Below are 27,240 nucleotides of genomic sequence, written 5' to 3'. Positions count from 1 at the left end.
ATTCATCTGAGTGAAAAAATCTGCTCAGTTACCTGTAAGAAGGATTTCAACAGTATTATTTATTAATTGTATTTGAATATATTGACATGGTAAAAGCAGTGTAATAGTGAGATGGAAATTGGTAATTGCACATCTTTGTTATTCAGTAAATACAATGAAATATCCACTGGCTGACAAAGATTTTCCAGCTCATGTTTTTAAACGCACTCATGTTCTAGCATAAACAATAAAGATGGATGAGAATTAACCGGAATCAAACCTTTCTGCTCAGTTTTCCATTCTCTTTAAAGTAACATCAGTTGTGATGTGTTTTGCAAAGAACGTGTCTTATGATAAATTGCATGTGATGATCCTTTTTGTAGGATAAATGACAAAATGTTAAACCCATAAATCATGCAAACAAAAACATCAGCACTACACACAATCTTCCATGCGGTCATGTGCATCTGATAAGCAGTTCTTACTGTAATATGCAGGTCAAAGAGAGACGCTTCTATTACAGTAAGAGAATCATTTATGACATTTTATAGCAACACTGCTGATCTAAGTCCATCGGGGAAGCTTGGAGATTATGACAGTAAAAGTCATGTGAACCATGTAAAACTACAGTTGTTTAACATATCAGGTCTAACTTTGAGAAATGTTGATTTCTTTAAGTCAGAGAGCAAGAAAGGGAACAAACAGAGAGGAAGAAAATACTGTACAAAAACAAAAAAGCTATTTTATTGAATTTTTTTCCACTCTGAAACTTTAACCAACATTCTTAGCTTGACAGATATAGGTCCAATAGAAAAAAAAAACAGCAACTAAAAGGCACATTATAGTACAATGACATTCTGTGTTTAATTGTGTTTGTTTTAACAGCTAAACCCTTTGGGCAGGAAAGGAAAAAAAATTATATCCATGAAATGGTCTGGACACATTAATATTTTCACTATTCTGAGCAGGAATTAGACTGAAGATGCACTGGGAACGGTAGCTTTGGTCTTAGAAACAGTGTATTTTGTACATTGTGTGTGCGTCCAGAGAAATGACCAACTAAATTCACAAACCCCATGTACTAACAGGCCTATTTGATCACTTCCAACATTCCCTGAGAGGGACCTAATGAACCAACAAAAGCATAAATCAACATAATCCTCTTTAAAATGCTGGTAAATGTCACAACAGCAAAAAAAAGTGTCCCTTTATAATACAATGTGCTAAGTGCAAGAGTGTGACTTATTAGCTCTGCTAATTAAGAGAATGTGCCAGTATACTTTTCACCCCTAATTTCGTCCACAAACAAACAAAAAAACCCCGCAAAATTACAATTACATAACTAATTGAGCATTTACATTCAATGGTTAATAAACAAAGGATTCCTAATTCTAAAATTATAGTAATAGTTCACATGAATTTAAGTCACAGCAACCAGAACTGAGCATCCTTAGAGCAAGAAAATGCATCAAAACTCCCATAAACAGGGGAAATCATCTTTTTTCTTCATGCATTTAACATACAGCACAATGCCAGGTTATTTAGACAGCCTGTGCTTACACTAAAATGAATCATGCCAGTTGACATTGCTTTGAGTGTGATTAAGCAGAAATATACCACATTCATAAAAAGTTTAAATCGTACACAGGAAATTAAATGATTAGAGCAATCAGACATGTTAGAAACTGGTGTCATCAGCAGTTAGCACCGGCAAGTGAGGAGGGTCGAGCAGTTTGCAGGGAAAAAGAGGAAGCCAACAGGACCAGAAGAGAGAGGAGGAGGAGGAGGAGGAGGAGCAAATATAAGTGGCAAAGGACAAGCCGGGGTTAGAGGTAAGATGGCAGCAGCTTGAGTTATACAGACTGGTAACCAGTGCGACTCTTCCGCCGGCCAATCAGGTAAGAGATAAGCACTAGGATGATTAGGAAGCTGAGAGCCACACCCACAGCAATGGGCACGAGAAAACTCAAATCAGAATCCAGAAAGCATTCCTCCGCTGGGAGAAAAGGGGAGAGAGAAAGGGGTGGTGAGTGACAATACTGCTGATTTTATTCAGAAGAGAACTAACAATTCAGTCAGACTGATGCAGAATAGGTGTCATTATGTGCCATTCAGTTATGAATCACCACATCATGTTATAAAGTGTATTGGCAAGAAAATACAAGCTCATATAATACGACTCATTTCAAAATAATTTTCATGTGCACAAAAATACTGAAACTGATTCCTGAATTTCCGCAAGATTTGTCAGCACTTGCATGGACACTTGACATTCTTTGATTATTGTTATGAATCAAATTGCTCATAGCCAGAGGTTTGACTTCTCTTTCTTCCAATCAGATAGGCCAGTATGACAATAACAACGAGGACAGCCAGGGCAACTCCCACCGCTATAGGGACAATGAAGTTATCAGGCTCATCGGCTTCGCAATCCTCAGCTGAAAATAAAGAGAACGAGTAAGGGGAAAAAACAGCCAGTATGTTTAAAAAGTGCAATTGAATCAAATTCTGACATTTGCATGATGTTTGTGTTAAAGGTTGAAAAGATGGCCCACACCGGTTTTAATGTATACACAATTGTCTCTCTCCATTTATTGCAGCTAAAAGCCGATTAAAACAGCCATTTCCATTGCAAAACAAAACCTCAAAACAATTTTAAGGGGAAATTGAAGCGAAACACAATCCCTTTTTACAAGTTTGCTGGCAGAACAGTCACAAAAGTATGCTCAGACAAAAAGACAAATAGATTCATTTTATTTAAAAAGCTATTGATAAGTGATTGGGTGGCAAGCAAAAGTAATCAAGCAAGGCACAAAATTACCAGTAACCAGTTTTGAAGGTTTAATTTATCCTGGCTATTGTGAAAAACATTTACACAAGATTCTGTGCGGGTGCTGCATAGACTAAATTAGAAAGGTGCATAAACAGTAGAAAAATTCACCACAACTAAAAGGGGGAGAAAAAACACCTGTGAAACCTAGAGAGCCATTATATATATGTGATAAATGATAAAAGAATAAAGACAGAGAAAGCAAATAACTTATTCTGAAAAGGCTCAGCAACTCCAAACCAAAACAAGTCATGTAAAATGAGGGGGGGAGGGGAGGGAGAATTGTGGTTGATTTAAAAAAAAAAAAAAAAGGGATCCACAGCCTCTACCAAAGAGGGTTCAAGCAGGTGCAAAAATGTATCTTGCAGCAAATACAATTCACAGTAGTATTAGCAAAGAGCAGCATGTGTCTTTTAGGCTATAGTAGCTGTAAAGAATTCAAAAGTACGGCAAAAGAGAAGCTGACAAGAAATTTAATTTAGAACTCATCTTCCCTTTTTAAACCCAAAAAAGAAAAGAAAACAACCCCACACATTACCAATAACTATTTAGTCAGAGCATTTATAATGCAAAAAACACCAGGCCTACTTTATTACAATGGTTTGCATTTTTAAAATGCTTGTCATGAAGTTTAAACATTCAAGCTTTTGTTTTTCTGTTCTAGAATCAGTTGTTTGAAAAGGCCATCCAGCATGTTTAGATGTTTTCTCAGTGTAGCAATCTCCCTCACAGCCACTCGAAATACAAGATGGCCAACACATTCCAAAAGCACATGATCTCAATAAAAGTCAGTTGTCCAGACACTATAGTGCACAGTAACAACCCGTTTCTGGAAGTACTTTTAATATTTAACCAGAATGCTACAAGACAGGTGGATAAAACACTTTCAGTTTAAAGCGGTGGATACAGTAATGATGGGCACAAAATAAAACAGACCAAATTAACAATTAGCCTAAAGGAATGTCTAAGTGAAGCAAGTGCAGGGTCTGATATGGAGCAATGAAACTTTAAATTGAACTTTAAACAATACTATGTTGTTCTTGCATATGAATATTTTGAATAGCATGATACTATAACTTAGCATTAATTTGCATTTTAAGAGATAGAATAGAGAAACACAAGACCATGCACTTCCTTCTTACTTGGGGTGGACACACAATTAATTCACAATAGGGAGCTCTGGTCCTGGAGTGCCACTGTATCTTCAGATTTTAATGGTGTTGCAGTTTAAGGGCCAGTGGATTATGATGAGGACAAATGTTTTTTGACTCATGTGGCCCCGAGTCAGTTGCCAATTGAGATTGCACAAAAACCCACAATATTTACAATGGTCCAGGAACAGACTGTGCATCCCTTAAAACACTCAGGATTTGATTCTTTGATTTCGTTGCATTACAATGTCTGATATCCAACATAGGTCCTTCGTCGACCAATCACGTATGCAATCACAACAATGAAAATCAAACCAGCCAGAGCGGCACCAACAATGATTGGGATTAAGAGGCTGGTGTCATCCATTGAACATTCATGGGCTGCAGACAGAGAGAACATGAATGAACACAAGATGAAGCTGCCATCTTCTCATTAATACCACAGCAGATATTCTCAACACTTCAGACAAATCAGACACTTGATCTGGTAATACTGGGCCATTTCTTTGAGACCTCATATATAAGCTGTACAATTAAGCATTTGTTATTAGACAGGGGGAATTATATATATATATATATATATATATATATTAGTGCGTGTTTGAGCAGCAAATCAGTATATTAGAATTACTTCTGAAAGATAATGTGACACTGAAGACAAATAATGGATGCTGAAAATTCAGCTTTGCCATCACAGGAATAAACTACATTTTAAAATAGAAAAGTTTACTGTATTTGATCAAATAATTGCAGCCTTGGTGAGACACTTAAAACATCCTTTCCTCGCAGTAAGCATACAAAATTAACTTATATTCAGATCTATCAGGATTGATTTTGCAATAAATTTCAGAGCTCTGTCATTCATCTTTTTGTGTTTAAGTCAAGTAAATTTTGCATTTACATCCTTCTTACTATCAGTTATCTTGGTGTAGCTAGTCACAACCATTTTGATATGATCACAGAAACAATGGGTCTCATTCACAAAGCATGTGTACGCATAAATTTGTGTGAAGCTTAGCCCAGTTCATTCATTAGGGAATAAACAGAGATGAAGTTAGAAGCGACCAAACACATCCACGTTTTCCCAATTTAAATACAGTTACACGAGTAGTTACACGACCAAGAATGGTGACCCAGAATAAAACGTGGCGCTTTTCTAAGCGGGTAAAAAGGATAACTACAACGTATGGCGGAATAGCACTTGGGACTCAGGAGCACTTCGACTCGGCGCAGTAAAAAGTCACATTGGTTCTAATGACTGAAGTGAGAGGGAGAGGATTTTTCAGGTGTGACTTTACTGCGCCGAGTCGAAGTGCTCCCGAGTCCCAAGTGCTATTCCGCCATACGTTGTAGTTATCCTTTTTTAAAAAAAAACCCGCTTAGTAAAGCGCCACGTTTTATTTTGTGTCACCATATTTGGTCGTGTAACTACTCGTGTACAGTGTTGGGGGTAACGAGTTACAAAGTAACGAATTACAGTAACGATATTACTTTTTTGGGTAACGAAGTAAAGTAACGCATTACAAATATTAAAAATATATTAAAAATATCAGTAACTACACTACTTTACTAGACTATAGGAACGCGCTTTCCTGCGTTACCCAAGCCATGTTTGCCTGCGTGTAAAGCTCTGATCTGTTTAAGTGGTGCGTGCATGCCTGTGTGTGTGTGCTTGCACCGTTGTCATAGAGATCGATTTGAGTGACGTAGCTGCTGGTGCGAAGGGGAGCGGGAAATGGAGACGGAGACGGAGACAGGGGGTTTCGGCCAGTGGCGATATTCACATTACTTTCAGTTTATTGCTCGAAAGGACAAAAATATTCACGTGCAATGCACTATGCCCAGGCAGCAAGTACTTGCCATCGGGACTACCGGGAGATTGCCAGTGGGCTGACGTGCTTTTGGGCCGACATCTCATACTTTTTTTCTTTTTCTGTTTTTTGTCTTAACGGACCATAAAACTCGTACATCGGCGGCCCATTCGTTTTGCTTAATCGGCGGCGCTGGGTTAAGTAAGTGCGTGCCAGTGTAATGCATTAGTTAAAAGTTTACGTCAGTTTTTTTTTCCTGATAGCTGACCGGCCCATGAAACACCTTGGTCCATAGAGCTGGTAAGTCCCGCCCATCCGTAAAACCCCAAGTGGACCTCTAGGTTGAAAAATCATCAATGCAAGTGAATGGGAGAAAATTATTTTCTGGTCCCGTTTGAATTGTGCCATGAATGTGTTAACATATGTTCTTTCATATGGTTTCATATGGTTTTACATGCCATTTTGTATAGGCTACATTTATAAACACTATGCGGACAGGCTAAGTGATGATAGGGCTATGATGTTTGTCCATGTATCTACACGGTAAATTAAGAAATGGGAAAGTAAAGTAATAAGTAGTGGTTACTTTTCAAATGCAGTAACTAGTAAAGTAATCTCATTACAATTTACAGAAGTAACTAGTAACTGGTAACTAATTACTTTGAGTAACTACCCCAACACTGCTCGTGTAACTATTTAAATAGGGAAAACATGGAGTTTGGTCGCTTCTAACTTCATCTCTGTTTGGTCCCTAATGAATGAACTGGGCTAAGCTAAATGCTATCAAAGTGTCACCGCGCGCCAGAGCGATTGAGTGCACGTGCTGAGACGAGAGAGGTCTGCATCAACTCGTCTTAGTTAAGAGAATAACAGTCTAATATGAAAAAACGGTGGAGTGTTCCTTTAAGAACAAATCACGTTTTACCAAAATTGTTATTTTAAGTTACCAAAAAAAAAAAAAAAAAGATATTGGAACAACTGAAACCACACATACGCAAAAAGCACTTACTCTATATGGCCCTATAATCGTATTAAGTTATAATTCATCCTAAAATGACTAATTATATTGAAGTCATCCATATAATCCAATTCCATCATATACAGTTAAAGAGTAAGAAAAGCCGCAAGGTTTGTCTGAATAACGCAGATATACACGCCTGTACAGCTGGCTAATGAGAGGTCTGTATAAAAAGGTGTTTGTGAGAACTAGCAAGAATGGCACACTTGGCATTGCTCAAGGATCGGGCGAGAACGCGTCTGCAAAAAGCGTCAAGTTTGACAAGTAATGAAAGGCTGTAAGGAAAGGTGAACGGAAAACCCTTATATGAAGATGGTTTGGGCACGTTTTATGCAAATGACTAACCTTGTGCACGCATTCACTCATTTAGATATAATCTAAGATAAGAAATAAGAAATAATAAGAAATAATCTACACAATTATTAGTGAATGAGACCCAATGGGTTTATCAGACTGCAGTGCCTGCATTTCAAAATTCACACTAACAAGTGATTGACACAGAACTGCTTTGGTTTTGCAGTGGTCACAAACCACTCTGAAAAGCAACGCGCATTGAAACGTAGTGGGAGTAGAAAAGTATCTGATAAGTTACAGCACTAAAGGACACAGTCCAGTTATGCATTATATACATGCTGAAGAATTACCTCCGATGAGGAAATTAGCTCAGCTTCATTCATTAGAAACACAAATGCACACAAATACATACCTGTGCCAAACATGTTCTTCTGGACTGCGAAGGGCTGCACTTGTAGCTCGAACGTGTTGACGGTAAGCTTGTCGGAGATGTTGTAACTCTGCTCTTTCCTGCACATGTATGAGCTCCCAAAAGACGCCTCCCACAGAGATAGATTATAATTGGAATCCTTGAAAATGCTCCCTGTTGAGGTCACAAATCAGAAGACAGAATATGATTACATGAGAGGAAATGCAGCACCTTTAAAGATGCACAATATATTGGCATCATATTGCTTGAGGCTGATAGAGAATTTCTGTATCGGTCGATATTGGCCATTTCATTGTCAAGACAGTGGAAATTAGTGTACACATTTGAGCATGATCACCAATTCAATACTGTTAAATGTAATCTTCAGCAAATATCCATTTCGAACACTGTACATTATAGCGATGCCTAAATTAACTTGTAACATTAAAACAAGTTATTTTAGGGGTTGCATCAATTTTTTGGCCATTTATTGGCTACAGTTTTCACATTAAAAATCTTACCATTTCCAAAATCAACAGAGAACGTCAAAGCATGTAGATGAAACTTCTGTGAAACCTGTAAAAACAAATATAGTAACCTGATATCATGTGAATGTAACATGTTGAATTGGCAATTTAGTATTAATTTGTATGAAAACTTAATTTTGCATGAAGCATGAAGGACCAGCCCAATCCAATCCCATCCCTAAACCAAACACTCAGTGGGGCATAAGCAGACCATGCAAAAATGTAATTGTACAAATTCATAAGAAATCACCACAGTGTACAATACTTTTAGACCCCCTGTGGTGAAAATCAAGTTCATGTTTATAAGCCCATGTGGTGTTAAAATACTTTAAGACAAACCATGATGTGTTCAGTCAACACAGGGCTTTTCCTATTATTCTTATGTTTGTTTATAGTTTAATGCCATGCCAGCTACCCTGGCTATATTCATGGAGACAAAGATAAAAATAAAAGAGAAAAATAGGTTAAAATTTTAGCATAGATTGAACTCTTTTAGACTTTTTCAGTTGAGTCAATCAAAATATGCTTCAGTGATAATTGATTCTGGCACAAGGGCATCATGGAGGATCTTCACCCATTACCAGAAGCATGAGTTAGTCTGGACTGCCCTATTTGACAGTGTGTAGCTAATATCTATTATTCTTATGCTCTGTGGGCATTTTAACACATTGAGCAAAAGAGATAGAGAGATATGGATTACGTACATGATGCGTGTTACGATGTTATGAATTAAGTCTTTTTCCACTGACTTTCTATGATGTTTAAAGCATTAAGGCTTTAAAAAGATGAACAGGAACATGGTTTGTAATATTAGCTACACATTATCAGCGGTTTAATAACGTAGTCAAGCAGAAGGCTAATCATATCAATTACTGTTATGTGTCTGACGCCGTAGAGAGCGATTTATAAAACGCATTACCATTCTGATACATCAACTTTTAGACAAGCCTGTATAATTCGATCTTCCTCCTGAATCAGTTTCTGGTTCAAACATATATGGCTGAATTAAACCAATATTTCCACTTGCATTTACTACAGTTGAGCGAGTGGATCAGGTAGTCCAAGTTGGTGTAATTGAGTGGAGGCGGGGACTAACTTGCATTTTCATGGTTCTGCATATACTAAAATGCAACAAGGTGTAGAGTTACATTTAAGCCATTTTAAGGCATGAAGAAATTCACAGAAAGATTATCAAAGATGAGTTCAGGGATAAAATTGACTGCAGGGGGACTTTAAGAACTGCCATGAATGTTCATTAGTCAGAAGACAAAAACAACCCAACCCTGAACGTTTACCTCACTTTTGACAATATATTTGACTCGCTTCTTTAAAGACTTACGTTTGTGAAGACAAAATGAACAGTCATTTCCTTTGACTTCAGTACAAGGGAAGAGTCATTTCCACCAATTCCACAGGTTCCACTTGCTTCCGTTACATTAGGACTTGGGTCAAGATTAAGAGTCTGAACGCTGCCATTCTAAACAGCAAGAACAAAATAAGACTAGCAGTGGCGTGAGAGTTTATTACAACAAATTTGCAGCAAAAGATAAAAATCTGCAGTCCTCTATATAGATTGTTTCATACATACCCCACTTATTTTGAAGCTGAACTGAAGTCCCATCTTTGCCAAAAGACAGGCTGAGACGTTGTCAGACTTGACGCTGTAGTTTCCAACAGTTGGGTTGGGGACAGGAGGAGTGGTCGGGGGAGGAGTCGGGGCTGTTGTAGCATTTGTGTGTGTGGTAGTTGGAGGTACTGTGGTGGCATTAGTCGTCTTGTGTGGTGTGGTAGTTGGAGGTTCTGTGGTGGCATTAGTCGTCTTGTGTGGTGTGGTAGTTGGAGGTTCTGTGGTGGCATTAGTCGTCTTGTGTGGTGTGGTAGTTGGAGGTACTGTGGTGGCATTAGTCGTCTTGTGTGGTGTGGTAGTTGGAGGTTCTGTGGTGGCATTAGTCGTCTTGTGCGGTGTGGTAGTTGGAGAATTAGTCGTCTGCTGCCGTGTGGACGTTGAAGTCTCACTGGCACGAGTGAAAACTAAGTATTCGGAGGTGGTTGGAGGAGCTGTAGTAGTCGACATGCCTGGGAGTTTGCTTGTACTGGACTCTGCTGCTGTAGTTAGCGGTGATGTCACCAGATCATCAGCATGCACAATACCTGTGGAGGGTGAAAGCAGAATATTATAGATGAATGCACTCATTTCCACATGCTTCACATCGTTGTGGGGTTTCCCCCATGTGACACTAGGAATGCACAAACCCCCCCCCCCCCCCCCAAAAAAAATAAAAATAAAAATTAAAGTTATTGTATAATAAACGCCATAAAATACATGAAGACAGTTACTTGGTTCATTATTTTTCACAAAGTGAAAGAATTTAAGCACACCAAAGTCTTTCAACCACCTCCATGCGTAAGGAAATAAAAACTGCAAACCAAGCACATTCCAGAAGCTTTCCTGACTTCCCGACAGCAAACTAACACTCCAAAAGATTGAATTTTATCTGCTGTTGTCTAGGACAACTGGCTGAAATACACAAAACCACTTTTTACCAGGTTTTTCTTCGATCTGCAGATTTTGGCCAGTCAAGAGTTCAGATTAAAAAAAAAAAAAAAAACGTACAAGATGGGGACAGATTTTGTAGCTTCAAACTATGAAGTTATGTAAATCATATCAGACATGTTTGATATTGAGCTGATTTTAAAACATGTTGCATCCGAAAACATTTGAATTTACTTTCCGACAGTTAAAAAAAAAAAAGAAAAAAAAAGTACGCTCTATATTGTATATATTGGTAGTATAGCATGAATGAAATTTAGAGGTACTAGCCTACATCACTTCCATTCATAAATCCTCTCTCGTGGCCTCATGGGATGGCAAAGTGTCAATCAAATGCGCACTTCAGAATATCTGTGTTTTGTCTGTGACAATTGCTCTTTTGGCATACCGTTTTTCACATACTATATAACAGGGAAGTATTCAATATTAATGCAGCGATCGTCTTCATTTGTCATTGATCTCTAAGCAACAAGGCGCACATTTATCCACGAGTTTGTGTTCAGAACGACCTTAAAGCCTGGTAGTGTGTGAACCTCAATCATTTAGTGTATGATGCCCAGTTTGTCTCTAACCATTTACAAATCTGGCAAGTACATGATGCCTAGTGTTTTAAAATGTACTCAGATTTTAAAAGTTGTGTAACCCATTCCAGCTTTAAGATCATGGGCACTGGGTGACTGTCCCATCCCATAGTTTGATTAAATCATTAACCTGGTGCTTTCAGCAAAGGGAGTCTCTGGTGCATCACACACAAACCCATCACATGATTATGAACGAGTGTGGCAGAGAAATACACCAAATAAGCACTTCAGGGTCACATGCTTGTAAAGTTAAATGAGTCAAGTGAGAGAAATCTATGGCGTTATTTCCTTAAATTTCAGCTGAAGAATCAAAGTCATTTTTTTTTTTCATCTTTAAAATGAAAGTTGCAAAATCATTGAGGGTTAAAGTTTGCATTTATAAATATTTAAACGCGCCAGTCTTCTCAACACAAATGATCTCGGTCATAATGCATTTCATTTAATCTAATCATAGTTAACACACTTTAGATAATATAACTGCACATGATTTACTGGCTTTATTACTACCTAGCTTGAATTAACCGGGCTGTGTCTGAAAACCTAGTGAACTTCCAACCTAGAAACCGTTAGCTGCTACTGGATATCAAAACTTCACATGTTGAGTCCAGGATGCCCATTACTGCGGTCCATGTATACAGCGACTTGGCAGAGACACGGCCAGGAGTTTTTATATAGCTCAATGCTCACAGTTTTACTAATTACACAACATATTCAACGTTTCCAAAACATATTTTAGCTGTTTTTTGTTTTATTCTAAAATCGCTGGTAATGCTCAGGGTATCTATTAACGTATTTTTTGTAATTTATCACTTTGATTTGTATGAATGCATTTAAAACAAGGCAAAGACTGTAAAACCTGTATCCCACAAGCTGACAGTCTTTCTGATTATCTAACGCGCTTCTACTGGCGTAGGTAAGAATTCACGCTAATGCTAATGCTAACAGGCTCTCGCGCTCCTGTGGGCCTGCGGACACCTCTCAAAAATAAACTTCAATATCTGCTTTTGTAACGTGACACCGTCTGAAATAAAGTACTCAACAAAATAGTCGTACGTACCACTCAGCAGAAAAAAGAGCAAGGTCACACAACCGCGGACAGCCATTGCGACGGGTGGATGGTTCCTCGGAGCAGCCAGACAACAGTGAACGACGCTCGGACTGAGTGTGTGTGACCCGGTTTAGCACTAGCAGCTGCTGTGACTGTGAGCTCAGCCTCAACCTGCGCTCATATAAGTCATATGACACGACTGCTCTCCTCCTCCTGCTAGTGCCGAGTTAACGAATTACTGTTGATTTGCCAAACATGTGTGTAATTAATAAATCAGACGCAGAAAAGTGTTATTCCTGTATCAAGTTTTTGTTCTGTGTGAAGGTTTTAATGTCCTGATCACACAAAACTATTATAAATATAAATATTATTATAGACATTTTATTATTAATACCAAAATATTATCCATGTAAGAGCTGATTTCCTTCTGACAGTCAGATTTAAAACACATTTTAGCATCTTTTATTTTGACACGTTGTGCATCAGTTTTTGTTAGCTTTCATGTGTGTGAACATTTAATTAGAGTAAAGTCCTCAAGCCACGTGTCAAATGCCATTTCTGAGGCTAGCTGTCACATTTGTTTCTACTTCTGTGGTGAATAATTTATGGTTAGTTTTGTATATTAACTGTTTGTTCATGGTTAGGATCCTCATTATTGAGGTCAAATTTACCCTAATTAGATTCAATACAATTCACCAAAAATCACACTACAAAAACAATCCTCTGGTAAAAAGAGCAAACCTTGAACACCGATACCTCTCACACATTCCAAAAATAAATAAATAAATGAATAAACAAACAAACATGAGAACATATGATTCACAGTTTTCATATAGTATTGTATTTTAACCGTAAATCAAAGGTTAGCTGAACATATGTTGACCATTTGTGACCCAATAGTGGGAACATTATACAGTAGGCCTGTGTTATACACTTTTTGTCATCTTAATGAAAACAGTAAAACATTTTTAAAATCTCAAAGCGAAAAAATCAAGGAAAGCGGAAATAAGGCAGCAAAAAATCCAGTTTACATACAAATTGTAATTAATCAATTGTATGAAATCACGCATTTGACATCCTGCCCCCATTACAATCATTTAAAAAATTTCAGTAAAAATAAAACTTCATTATAGTTGGCCACACAAAAAAATGTAATGATATTGAAATTTAAGCTTGACGTATATAATTCACAAACATTATTGTCATTTAAGGCAGTCTTGAGTGAATAGACTGGACTGCGCATTATGAATGGGCGCCCCCTGGTGGAGGATCGGAAACGTCAGGCCGCGCGCCTCAACTGCAGCTGCGCACAGCAACGGTCGAAAGTACTTCCGGCGGGTCAGCGTCTCCTCTTAGAAAAGTTACTATTTCCCCGCAGACTTGTCCTCAAACCGAAAATACCAGCCTATTTCCCGAGCAGAAACACAGTGTTCAGAAGAATGCTTTAACGCAAACAGCCCTCGGCGAAAAGCAGTTTGTAATCCAACGGACTTTGTGCAGCGCGCCGGAGTGTGTGCTCGAGCGAGAGGAAGCAGTATTCAACCATCTTTCCTCTGTTGGCAATAACAAGAGCAGAGAAGGGTCCAAGTGGGGCTGCACTTCTCATTTTATCCTCTTTTTCTCTTTAATCACACACACGGAGTCGCGAGGTTGCACTTCCCCCGACCGAGACCAAGGAATATAAAGCGTCCAAACCGGGGATCGTAGCATTAGTAGATTAGCGATTTGATTTAGTATTTCTTTTTTCATGTTTCCAACAGGTTTACCTTCCCCTAATCCCCCACCGCCAGCCCAAGAGCCCAAACCGGTAGCTTCTGATGTCCACAACGACAGTAGTTTAACGTCTTCTAAGAAGAGGAAAATTAACAGTTCAGAAAAGGAAGATATTGATTCGATATCTTCGTCTCCTAAAGCCATTTGTAATTCCTCATCCACAACGTCCTGCTCTTCCAGTTCACAGCAGCTGCAGCAGCACATCCAGAAGAAGTTGAGGTTCGAGGACCCGCTGGATTTGATCGGGCTGGATGTGAAGATGGCCGAGGAGTCGTGTAACCCTGCCGAATCGTGTTCAAAGGCGAGAAATGTGTTCCTGGCTGGAGGTGTTGGGCATCATGCGAACGGACTGACCAAGTCTGTGGGCTCCGCCACCTTCTCCAACAGTAAACCCGGTGCTGCGAAGAAACTTGTTATCAAGAACTTTAAAGGTAGGTGAAGAATCGTTGGTCCCCCTCCTCTTCTTTATAAAAGGCAGTGTTTGTTTTAGTTTCTCAACTTGACGAGCCTTGACCAAACGCACATGTGTTGTCCAGAAATGATGCCCAGTACAGCCACGACCAAATTCAATAGTATACAACTTTAATAATTGGCTTATAAAAGAAAAATGCTGTGCTAGTGTCACGACTGAGACCATCTTTTAGTACGCACTTATATTTTTTATAGACATCTATCAAAATCTGACTGCTTGAAACACGTGTTTCTTTTGCATCTGTTTGTAAACATTCTTTTCTGTTACATATGATGTTCATTTTTCATATATACAGTTGTTTTTTAAAGGAAGCATTAATGTAAATGTTTTAACAAAAACACCAACCTCTTGTATCTGCTTTTACACTCTTACAACTTTTTTTTTTCAAACTGAGTGATGTCAAATATTTTCAGTAGTTTTCATCATTGCCAATCATCAACATTACACGCCATTTTGCATCTTTATATTTAGTCTCAGTGGCCATCATTTTTAAACTCATGTTGCATATTTTAAAGCATTAATGAAAGTTAATTATTGTTTTAATATACTTTAATTAAACAACAATTGTGTCAGACATACAGCTAATACAGTGGTAAACAACTTATCTTATGCAAGGAAGTGCTGCTGTTATGAATAAGACCAGATTTTGATCTCTACGCTCTTAAATATAGACTTTATGTAATTTGCATTTGTGTATGGAGGTATGCCACTTGTGTAAACCAAATCAAAACCTGCACGTAATTGAAACACAACTAGATGTAGTTTCTTGTGCAAGCTAACAGTACATGTCCTTTTCTTTTGTTAAACTTTATCAGAAAAGCCAAAATTACCAGAGAATTACACAAATGAGACCTGGCAGAAGCTGAAGGAGGCAGTAGAGGCCATACAGAACAGCACTTCAATTAAGTACAATCTAGAGGAGCTCTATCAGGTACGCTCTGTGTTTTATGTATATATTTGTTTTGTCATTTAGTAATATTATATATAATGTTATTTATTCCCTTTTGTCTTTCCAGGCTGTTGAAAACCTGTGCTCCCATAAGATATCTGCCAAGCTCTATAAACAGCTCAGAGTGGTCTGTGAAGACCATATCAAGGCACAGATTGACCAGTTCAGAGAATATCCTTTTCCTTGCTACACATTTATATTCAGTTTCTTGCTGTATTTTTAGGTTGAGAGAGTGAAAGTAAAGAGCATGAACCAGGGCTCAACATGAAGATTATTTTTCTGCAGGTTAAAAGTTTAGATTTTTTTTTTTTTTTACTTATCCTTTCTGCGCCATGTAGCTTAATAATGGCCCCACCAAAAAATGTATAAGTTTATTAGAAACACAATATACACTGGCCTTCTAATGTTTGAGGTCGGTAAGATTTTTTTAAATGTTTTTGAAAGAAGTCTCTTATTCTCACCAAGACTCCATTTATTTGATCAAAAAATACAATAAACAGTCATTTTGTGAAATATTATTACAATTTAAAATAACTGTAAATAAAATATAATGCTTTTATGTTTCATTAGACATTTTCTTAAAGTGATCTACACCAAAATTGTTTTTAATTTTAAATAATAGCTGAAAGTTTGATATGAACTCCATCAACACTTTTGCTAAAAAACAACAATGATGGCATGGTGCAAATGAACTAAAAATATGAGGAAACATTTTGAAAAAATTATGAGAAGTTCAGTCACTGGTAAATAATAAGGACTGTCTGGATATAGACTGCTAATCACAATTGTTGCCATTTAACTTAACCTTTGTCCTACGGATGCCCTAGACAGTGTTCTGTTCCTCAAGAAAATAGACAAATGCTGGCAAGATCATTGCAGACAAATGGTTTGTAAAGTAGTCTAATCTAGACTATTTACTCTCTACATTTATTTTGAATAAGTTGAAAGTTGTCGTTTGTATTAAATGCTCCTATGTTTAGTTATTTACCTGTTTGCAAAAATGCTTTTTATACAAAACATTGTTTGTCTTTTCTTGTAGATCATGATTAGGAGTATATTTTTGTTTTTGGATCGCACATATGTTTTACAAAATTCAATGCTGCCATCAATCTGGTAAGTGTCCATTGAATTTAAGATACTGAACTTGTAATGCTGGCACTGTCACTCTTGCTGTCTTTATTTACTACCAGTGCTTTGCTGCTCCTTCCTCTTGTGATTAAAGATACCCTTGTGTTTCGTCTTCAGGGACATGGGTTTGGAGTTGTTTCGTTTCTATATCATCAGCGACCTGAAGGTGCAAAGTAAGACAATCGATGGGATTCTGCTTCTTATTGAGAGAGAGCGGAGTGGAGAGGCCGTAGACCGCAGTCTCCTGAGGAGTCTTCTGAGCATGCTCTCAGATCTGCAGGTTAGGTCACCTGCTTTCTCATTTGTGCTCGAATGAATGTTCCCGGGTTTATGATGCTTTTATGGCATCATTTTAAAAAAATAATCATTTAAGTGCAAAAAACTTAAAGTAAGGAGTTGTATTTCTTATTGCCTGCTCAATTTCAATGCAATAACCATATAAAGTCACTAAACCTATTAACTCTCACATGACAGGCAATGATAAAGTATTTTGTACAGTCTGGTTAGTTTGGCAATGTATTTTTATATTTGCTAGAAATATGGAATATTTAGATTTAGATTAATTGTTAACTTTTCCTTAGAAATTGTTTTCACAAATGTTTAACAAAACATTTGCTTAACAGTAGTATATGATGCAAAACATTATGAATAATTATGCGTATTAATACAAAAAAATCTAGGGACGTATTAATGTAAGTGTTCATAATTCACATTTTAAACCCTCAAAGTACACTGTCCCATTTATCTACAAGGTTATGTCTTTACTGTAACAACTTTTATTTTCTTAAACCAAGAGATTAATCAAAAATATTTTCAGTATTAATCAACATTGTCACAAGCTGATGTTTTTTTTTTTTACTCTGCATTGATCATGTAGCAGTGTTAATTTTGACAGCAAATTTTGATTTAGTTTTAGTCATAGTCTTTTGACTAAAATGCCATTTAGTTTTAGTCATATTTTAGTCATCTGAATTGTTTTAGTTTTAGTCTAGTTTTAGTCGACGGAATACAATAAGATTTTAGTCGACTAAATCTACAGTAGATTTAGTTGACTAAAATATAATGGGTTTAAATTGAAATGCATTAATTTAGAATTTCTCTAAAATTCCCAAACCCATATAGGCTACTCCTGGAGAAAACATATATTAACCTGCTAATATGAATGATTTTAAAGTTTTAACATGCAATACAGATACAGATTTAACTACTGTAACTTTAAAAAAATATCTTAAAATTAAATAAAACCACTTTTCCTAAAGTAGAACACAGTCTTCTTTTCAATGAATGATATATGCATTCTTTCTAACTACTTGCATACATCATTCTCTATTCTTTCAAGCAGACATATTTATTTAATATAATTAATCCTTATTAAAGCTATTAATGAGCAATGAATGCTTTTCTCTTTTGCTTTTGTTGCTTGATCAATATTAAGGACACAGACCGCATTAAGTTTATTACTCACTGTCACTTTAAGACAGGGGTGCCCACACTTTTTTGCTTGATGATCTACTTTTAAAATGATCAACACAATGAGATCTACCAACTAAAAAACACAGTTTAATAAATAAAAAAAAATAAAATAAAAAAAACACTTCAAATGCTTGTTGCTACTACAGTAGTAGTACTGCATGTAATCTTGTAATTAAGGAGAAAAATAATAATACATGTTCATTGTTGATATTCAATTTTAACACTAAACTCAAAATACATACAACATTTTGCCTTATTCTGATGACTTGCACTGACTGGAATCAGACAGTAATCCGGGCAGAAGCTGCTGATAGCGAATCTTAAACAGGCCTCCACATTGTCATCAGTCATGGTGGACCGGTGTTTTGATCATTTTCAAACAGTTTATTTTCAAATGGTTGGAATTTATGAATGAATGAATGGCATTTGTGTACGCTACCGATTCCGAATACTGTTAGCTTCACAATTTCGCGCTCTGTTCTCCGAAGCTCTTGAGCTGGAAAGCAGAAGCAGGCTAGTTGTCATGACAACCGAATAAACAAAAATCGCGCCTGGTAAAAATTCATTCGTCAAGTGCAAGTTATACAGAAACTAAAAGAAGGAAGGACAATGCTATATTTATTTTTATTCAAATTTAACAAAAGCATATTTTAAAATTATTTGCGATCTACCAGCATTGTCTTTGCGATCGACTGGTAGATCGCGATCGACCTATTGGGCACCACTGCTTTAAGACATCGAATCGTGTCCAATGACCAGTGTTGGGGAAAGTTACTTTTAAAAGTAATGCATTACAATATTGCGTTACTCCCCCAAAAAAGTAACTAATTGCATTACTTAGTTACTTTTTATGAAAAGTAATGTGTTACGTTACTTTTATGTTACTTTTTCTTCTCACCTGGGCTGGGCTTGCTTGTTTTTTTTTTTTAATAACAAGACCAACAAAAAAGTTATATTTTTGGCAAATGTTAAGGCCCTTTCACACCAAAAGTGAACTGAATAAGCCTCAGGCTGAAGGAAATGTATATTTACGCTTGTACAGTAAAGGGTGCCGCTCAAACTAACCTTTCAGCTGCGCTGCTGTTCTGGATTAAAGAACAATAATATACAGGAGAAGGAAGTTCAACACTCTTATTTCTAAATCTTATAAAGGAATTTTTGCTTATTAGTATGGTTGAATTAGATCATTGAAGGTCAGCAGCAAAGACATTAATAAAGTGAGATTAAATTCACAAAGTATATTTGTGTAATTTAATAGTTAATTATAAAAGTTGAGTAAATTCTGAGATTGCATTTTACTGTTTTTATTTATTTTGAGCAGTGAGATGAGTAAGTTCACATTTACTCTAGAACTACAATAACCATCATGTTTACACAGCGCACACACCACCACCTCACTTTGTTTCTCTCAACATGGGGACAGGAGAGCTGTCAGTCAATAAATGTGAAAAAGTAACTAGTGTTACTTATTTGGAAAAGTAACTTAGATATTTTATTGCAAATTGAAAAAGTAATGCATTACTTTACTAGTTACTTGAAAAAGTAATCTGATTACGTAACTCAAGTTACTTGTAATGAGTTACCCCCAACACTGCCAATGACATGCGGATCCAATTGCACTGATGCACATGCGATACATACACTCACAACTGTTTAAGACATAACCGACATAATTTATGTGAATACTTTCCAAAACTGACATTTAGAGATAATGTTGTGTGTATTTGTCCATTCAGACACGAAAGAGAGCTCAATTCTGTACTCGCGCGCTGTATAGGTGTCTATGTGAATGGCTGCACGCTTCGGGTCGGGTGTGTGCGCACAGAAAACCGTACCGAATAGAGCTCTTTTTTGCGTCGTCACTCTTATTCAGATCTACATGTCTGCTCTCCTCATTCTCCCAGACGTGTACATGTTTTAACGTTTTATGAGACATGCAGCGCATGCCAACTCGTGTGCCGCTGGGTAGATCAGCACGTCACAGTACAATTGTGCGCATCTACCACAAATGCAGGACATCATACTGGATCGCTTTCCAAATCGTCACTAACATTTTCGTCTAGTTTTTTTTCGTTGACGAAAATGTCAATAGATTTTCGTCATAGTTTTTGTCATTCAAAACTAGTTTTTATTTAGTTATCGTCTCGTTTTCGTCTGTGAAAAAATGTCGTTGACGAAAATAATGACAAATTATTTGTCAACGAAATTAACACTGTCATGTAGCATATTTTAAATCATTAATGAAAGTTATTTATTATACTAATTTACTTAAAAATTGCTGTTTACTTTAATACTACAGGCCAGGGTTAATTTGATTTTCTGTAAGTGAAACAAAACAATGGCAAATCTTGTACAGCTCTTGTGAGATTTTGTCTTGATTCCTGATATCATTCAGCCCTTAGATTGTGTGGCCAAACCTGTTATTATTGTTGTAATCACACCTTTGCTTCTTTTATGACAGATTTATCAGGATTCATTTGAGCAACGCTTTCTGGAGGAGACGAATCGATTGTATGCTGCAGAGGGCCAGAGGCTCATGCAGGAAAGAGAGGTGAGTTTCACATCATAGTGTTGATTTTGTTTTTTCCTTGTTTTTTTCCCCCCATCATTTTATCACGATTCTGTGAGAAGTAATTTTTTGGCATGTCTCATTAAGTAGAAGTTAGTTTGAACTGATCTGTATTTGTAAAAAAAAAAAATATATATATATATTTTCTTTTTTTTTTTTTATGTACTCTCACTTGGAAATAGTTTAAAAATCATTTACACCCTTACTTGGATATGCTGTCATTTTTTTCTGTGGAACACAAACAGAAATTAAAAAATCTTTTTCATACAGTCACAGTTCATTGTGACCAACGGGCTGTTAAGTTCCAAAAAAGACAAAAAAAAGTAAAGTATTCCAGGTGGTTTGTTCTTGTCTTCTGTAGCCAAATGTTTTTCTCTTCTGTTTGCTTTGCTCTCTGGGAACTGTGATTGTATGAAAGAAAAAAAAGATGTAATTGAAGATGTTTCACCAAATAGATTTATCTATTTTAATTTAATTTTATCCCCTAATCCCCCCAATTTTTTTTTCAGGTGCCAGAGTATCTCCATCATGTCAACAAACGTCTGGAGGAGGAGGCAGACAGAGTCATTACTTACTTAGACCAGAGCACACAGTAAGTATGCAGAGAATATGACTAATGAGAGTCCTTTAATTGGGAAAATTAGATGTGAATGTATTATCTTAATTTGTAGAAAACCCCTCATTGCCACAGTTGAAAAGCAACTGCTTGGAGAACACCTCACTGCAATACTTCAGAAAGGTATGACCCTCATAAAATGAAAATGAATGACATTGTATTTCTTGTTTAAATGGTTAACCATTCCTCAGAATTAAAAGCGATTTACATTCGTAATTGTTTTCTTGGCAAACTCTAGGTTTAAATAACCTGCTGGATGAGAACCGTATTCAGGATCTGTCTCTGCTGTATCAGCTCTTCAGTCGTGTAAGGGGAGGTGTCCAGGTTCTGCTGCAACATTGGGTTGAGTACATAAAGGTGTGCAAGGGATACATCGAGATGACTAACAAAACCATGATATAACACATCTGTATATTATTTGAACATTCAGGTTCACAAGTCTTGTTTTTTATGTCTCAGGTCTTTGGAAGCACAATTGTAATCAACCCAGAGAAAGACAAGACGATGGTTCAGGAGCTTCTGGATTTCAAGGATAAAGTCGATCACATCATCGATGTTTGTTTCTTGAAGAACGAGAAGTTTGTAAATGGCATGAAGGAGGCCTTCGAGACCTTTATCAACAAACGGCCGAACAAACCTGCAGAGCTCATAGGTCAGTTCACAAAAGTTGTTTTCCCACCAATCATTAGCTATGTTTCCATCCAAATGTAGTTGAGAATGTAACTTTTTGGCAAATTGGATTATCACATTGAACATTTACGAATAAAGCAGCATTCCCATCCCATGTGTTCAAGAGAACAAAATCGTCACTTCCTGGGAAATTGGCGCAAAATGTCTGTAATTCAAATGAAAGTTGCTGCAATTTTTTCCCAACATCATAAATGACTTGCATCTCAGAGCGTGCCGACAAAATTCGTCTGGATGCCTGGTGTTTGGTAATGCAATCATGTGAGACACTTTTGGGTGGGATTTAAACCAAATTATTCTGATGACAGACTTTGATTCAGGCATTCCAGAATGATGAAACCAACATTTGAGATGCTGTGCAATGCGATTGGTCCACTGCTTAGTTCAGTTATCCAATCACATCCTCTATTGAGGCAAAGTAATTTAATCAATAAAAGTTGATGGTTGATTAAGCAAGGTCAAAATATTTACTTTACCTCCATATTACGGAGATGCATGCAGCTCATGAGCAAAACACATGCAGAAGACACGCGTGGAAAAATCAAGCAAGGGTGCCGTAGTTACGTATTACGCAATCTGCTCTCTAATCGCTCTCGTGGTACTTTTATGTCCTACACCGATTGGTCTGTGCAGTGCCGTTTCAAGTCAAACACACCTAATGTATTCTAGCCATGCAATAGATTAGATAGGCAAGCCGTTTATTTAAAAACTTAATTAACCAAGGGTCCAAAAAACTGAAATAAGTGATTTTACTGAACATAAGAACTACTTGTGTAAAGGCCACAATAAAAGTACATAGAATAAACAAGTAATAAGATCCTAGTGGGTGAGAAGTCCTATAGCTTTAGCTAAGCCGCTTGTCATGTCACTCAGTGATCTAGGCATTGTCTTATGTTGTGATTGGACTCGATCAAGACCACCTGCTCTAAATAAAGATATGCGATCTACTATGGTTTACTAATGTTTCACAAAGTTACAATCAAAAACATGTTGCAAAAGCATCGTGTGTATACTGTTTACTTGTGCGTCTGCAGCGCTTTTTCATACAAATGTTGGTTGGTTAAGGATTAATTGATCGGTAATTTAAACAACGATCGATTATGAGAATTTATGTAAATTGAAATCCCTAGCTTCATCTGAGCACATAAGTTTATGCACATCTTGGTGTTTCTATGCAGCATTTTTTTAATGCAATATCCAATATCTGCGCATAATAATAGGTAGATGGAAACATAGCTATTGAGTTTTTTTGTTTGATTGAGAGCTTGCAGCTGTTTGGATCAAGACAAATATTAATATTCACTAATGTTGTGATTTTATGTTCTGTAGCAAAATATGTGGATTCAAAGCTCCGTGCTGGGAACAAAGAAGCAACTGATGAGGAACTCGAGAAAATGTTGGACAAGATAATGATCATATTCAGGTTCATTTACGGTAATACATTTAAAATTAATGCTCTATTCCAAAGGCCTAGAGAGTTTTCAATTATTAAACCACTGTCTAAGCTTCATAGACTTTCTCATTTCTCTCTTTTAGGGAAAGATGTTTTTGAGGCCTTCTACAAGAAAGACTTAGCGAAGAGGTTACTGGTGGGAAAGAGTGCCTCTGTAGATGCAGAGAAGTCAATGCTGTCAAAACTGAAGCATGGTAAATTACATTTTTCCTTTCATGTTTGATTCTTAAACCATACTCATGTAATAGAGGTTTCAACAAACTCAATTGTTTTTTTCTTGTAGAATGTGGCGCTGCATTTACTAGTAAACTGGAAGGAATGTTCAAGGACATGGAGCTGTCAAAAGATATTATGGTGCAGTTCAAACAAGTAATGATATCTTTTTTTATTTTCTTTTATTTCTGTTTTCTTTTTTGTCTAGTTACATCTTTTAAATCTCTCTTTTTGAATCTGCCCCTCAGCACATGCAGTGCCAAAATATTCCTGGGAACATCGAGTTGACGGTTAACATCCTCACCATGGGCTATTGGCCAACATACGTCCCCATGGAAGTGCATCTGCCTCCAGAGGTCTGTTCTGATGAATGTTGAAAGATGGGAGCTTGGATCAGATATTCTTTGTTACTTAAAATCAATAATATAATTAACCTTAGTAATACATAATAATTAATAAATAATATATTTTTTAATACCCTTTACTCTTCAGATGGTAAAATTGCAGGAGATTTTCAAAACGTTTTACCTTGGCAAACACAGTGGACGGAAACTACAGTGGCAGTCGACGTTAGGACATTGTGTTTTAAAGGCAGAATTCAAAGAGGTAACACATTTTTTATTTTGAAAATAGCAACTAGGCGTGAATAGCAGGCTATCAGTGGCTGATCATTATATATATATATATATATATATATAAAACAAATTTAACTAAATGAAAATGAGTTCTTCAAAAGGCTTCTCAGAGAAACGTTTTTCTTGGTTTTCACAGGGCAAAAAAGAGCTGCAGGTGTCTCTGTTTCAGACGCTAGTTTTGCTCATGTTTAATGAAGGGGAGGAGTTCTCTCTGGAGGACATTAAACTGGCTACAGGCATTGGTATGGATAATTGTGACGAGCAAGCTTTGTCTTGTGATTTGTCTTGTAAAATTTGTGTTCTTGTTGTTAAAAGACACCATTCCATTTAATGTTAATCTTTTTGTTCATATTTAAATCTCACAGCCTTTTACAAACTTTTAAAGTGTTTAACAAATTTCACTAAAGAACCTCAGATAAATGAAAATACACTCATATTTGCAGAGGACGGTGAGCTGAGGCGGACTCTGCAGTCATTGGCGTGTGGGAAGGCACGTGTCCTTACCAAAACCCCAAAGAGTAAAGACGTGGAAGATGGAGACAAGTTCTCATGTAATGATGATTTCAAACACAAACTCTTCAGAATTAAAATCAACCAGATCCAGATGAAAGAAACGGTACTGTCTTGCACACCTGTCATTTGATTGCTGTTGTGTGAAAGGTATTGGGCACTTGGTCTCATCCTTGTTTGCTGTACCTCATAGGTGGAGGAGCAAGCCAGCACTACAGAGAGAGTATTCCAGGACCGTCAGTACCAAATCGATGCTGCCATTGTTCGAATCATGAAGATGAGGAAAACTCTCAGCCATAATCTTCTGGTGTCTGAGGTGTACAACCAACTTAAATTCCCAGTAAAGGTGAGATCACAGTTTTGCTTGCACAGCTAATCGAAGTTTCACTTCAGTTTGTGATGGCACATGGTAATAGATGTCGTGTAGCTAATATATAAACTGTAGAATACTGTCGTATACACAATTGAAATAAGATTTAATGCACAATGTAGGCCGCTTTTTGCATTATAAGAGCATGTTGCACATTAATTGTGTGTCAGTTTTTTTTTCTTGCTGTTAAGAGGGGCAAGTATGTATTAATGATTATACACTACTATTCAAAAGTTGTTGTTTTTTCCCCCAAAGAAATTAATATTATTCAGCAAGAATGCATTATTTTAATCAAAAGTAACAGTAAGGGCTATTTCATAAATGCTGTTCTTTCAAACTTCATATTTATCAAAAGAATCCTGAAAAAAGAAAGAAAAAAGGTTTTCATCGATAATAATAAATAATACTTCTTGAGCAGCAAATCAGCATATTAGAATTATTTCTTAAAGATCATGTGACACTGAAGACTGAAGTAATTATGCTGAAAATTCATGTTTGCTATCACAAAATATAGTAAAATGGGTATAATAAGAAGTTATTTTAAATTGCATTAACATTTCACAATATTCCTGTTTTTACTGTATTTTTGATCAAATATTTGCAGCCTTGGTGAGCATAAGAGGCTTTTTTTCTCAAAAACATAAATAATCTTATCTAATACCTACCCAAAGTTTTAAATGGTAGTGTATAAAAATGCAACGAAGTACTACAGGAACACCGTTTTCAGCTTGATGTGGAATCTGTAGCCTACATAATGAATATGATATGCAGTTTAACGTGAATTCTATTTAGCAAAAATAATCATAATCACAGTCAAGGTAAAAAATTAAGAGTTATGATTTGTCCTAATCATTTAGACAACACTTACATTTTTGACAGATTAATCTTTTTTTCTCTCTAGCCTCAAGATTTTATGTATTATGAATGTATTATTAGCCCAAGACTCACTGTACTCGCAGCATACAACATATGCCACTGCCACTAAATTTTGCTTCATCTTTTTGCAGCCTGCTGATCTGAAGAAGAGGATAGAGTCACTTATTGACAGGGACTACATGGAAAGGGATAAGGAGAATCCCAATCAATACAACTATGTGGCTTAGATAGAGAGAGAATAAGAGGGGATGATGAGGGATGGTAGAAATGACAGGAAGAGGATGTTCTCAGTGACGTTGTTTACTTCCCTTAGCACATGGAACCTCTTGTTCCAGTTTTTGTTCACTTTACCATCATCACCACAGTGACCAACAACTGAATCAGTTTTCTCTTCATGGATTTGACAGGGTAGGGTGTGTTTTATTTCCCTCAGAATGGAATGTCCAATAAAAAAAATAAAAAAAACAATACAAAATTATTTTGTTACAATGCTTCTAAGAATTGGACTATCCTGAGCTTAAAAAAAGTTATTTATTTTCAGACTCGGTTCCATGGCTGTTGTTTGTCTCTTTTTTTTTTTTTCTTCTTTTCTTCATTGTTAACCCATGAAAATATCATAACATTACATGTGCAAAGAAAACCAGACTGATTGAATTTGACCCGTTTGTTCAGTCAATGTTGTATTGGATACCAGTGTATGAACATTGAAACAGGTTTTCTTTTTGCCCATGTTTGATAAATTTGTACAATGAAAAGAAGGTTCAGCTGATTGCTCACAAGCAATTTATGTTCTGTGAATGTGATTTATTGATAAATGGAACAATTGAGGCTGATTGGAAATTTCACAGTATGTGCCAAGATTAGATAAAACCAAGCACTTGTTTTGTTTGTAGGAATGTTAACGCTGCTAAACACTAACTTGTACATCTTCCTTCTTTTTGTCCCTCCCTGCTTACACCTCCTCACTTTTCCTCCTCTTGTTTATTTTGTATATACATTTTACACACAATTTTGATGTTTGACACTCGACTACATTGCAACTGCATTCTTTCTGTGGAAACTCCGAACAAGCACAGCAGCCCCATTTTATCATCCTAGTGTTTCCAAGTTTATATATCCCTTAAGTTCTGAATTAGGCCTGTTTACTGAGAAGCTCCTCTGTGTGGCATCACTGGATCTGTCTGTGGAAATTTTGGCAGTGGTGTTTTGAGAAATCATACTAAAGTGGACAGTCGTCCAGTGTCTGGAAAAAGTATGCTTGTTTTTATTGCCTCAGAATAAACAACTGTATGTGTTTCCATGATCTTGTCCCTGTAA

General features: G+C 36.7%; 2 protein-coding genes across 4 annotated transcripts; one reads left to right on the top strand and one right to left on the bottom strand.

Annotated features, from left to right (window-relative positions):
* Nucleotides 1-39: 39 nt before the first annotated feature.
* Nucleotides 40-12,420, bottom strand: lamp2 (lysosomal-associated membrane protein 2). Of its 2 annotated transcripts, none has more exons than XM_081382750.1 (6): nucleotides 12,209-12,412; nucleotides 9,608-10,170; nucleotides 9,359-9,496; nucleotides 8,014-8,068; nucleotides 7,496-7,666; nucleotides 40-2,417 (listed from the first exon to the last, which is right to left on the bottom strand). In XM_081382750.1, the coding sequence occupies exons 1-6, from the start codon at nucleotides 12,252-12,254 to the stop codon at nucleotides 2,266-2,268; spliced, it is 1,125 nt and encodes a 374-aa protein (XP_081238876.1). In that variant the 5' UTR covers nucleotides 12,255-12,412; the 3' UTR covers nucleotides 40-2,265. The 2 variants fall into 2 exon arrangements, with proteins under 2 accessions (XP_081238876.1, XP_081238877.1); XM_081382751.1 differs by lacking the exon at nucleotides 40-2,417 and adding an exon at nucleotides 2,717-4,341 and having other exon boundaries at nucleotides 12,209-12,420.
* Nucleotides 12,421-13,432: 1,012 nt separating this feature from the next.
* Nucleotides 13,433-27,226, top strand: cul4b (cullin 4B). Of its 2 annotated transcripts, none has more exons than XM_081382700.1 (20): nucleotides 13,433-14,403; nucleotides 15,260-15,375; nucleotides 15,461-15,564; nucleotides 16,210-16,279; nucleotides 16,433-16,506; nucleotides 16,639-16,801; nucleotides 20,456-20,545; nucleotides 21,073-21,155; nucleotides 21,235-21,302; nucleotides 21,418-21,536; nucleotides 21,639-21,831; nucleotides 23,196-23,300; nucleotides 23,403-23,513; nucleotides 23,603-23,688; nucleotides 23,781-23,888; nucleotides 24,025-24,138; nucleotides 24,304-24,409; nucleotides 24,611-24,783; nucleotides 24,871-25,023; nucleotides 26,055-27,226. In XM_081382700.1, exons 1-20 carry the CDS (start codon nucleotides 13,947-13,949, stop codon nucleotides 26,148-26,150), a joined length of 2,589 nt encoding a protein of 862 aa, XP_081238826.1. In that variant the 5' UTR covers nucleotides 13,433-13,946; the 3' UTR covers nucleotides 26,151-27,226. The 2 variants fall into 2 exon arrangements, with proteins under 2 accessions (XP_081238826.1, XP_081238827.1); XM_081382701.1 differs by having other exon boundaries at nucleotides 13,472-14,403; nucleotides 23,603-23,673.
* Nucleotides 27,227-27,240: the final 14 nt, after the last annotated feature.

Source organism: Scardinius erythrophthalmus, assembly GCF_964197995.2.
Source record: "Scardinius erythrophthalmus genome assembly, chromosome: 13".
NCBI classification, from domain to species: Eukaryota; Metazoa; Chordata; class Actinopteri; order Cypriniformes; family Leuciscidae; genus Scardinius; species Scardinius erythrophthalmus.
Note: the sequence above shows the minus strand (reverse complement) of the source record. Positions and strands in the feature narration are given on the sequence as shown.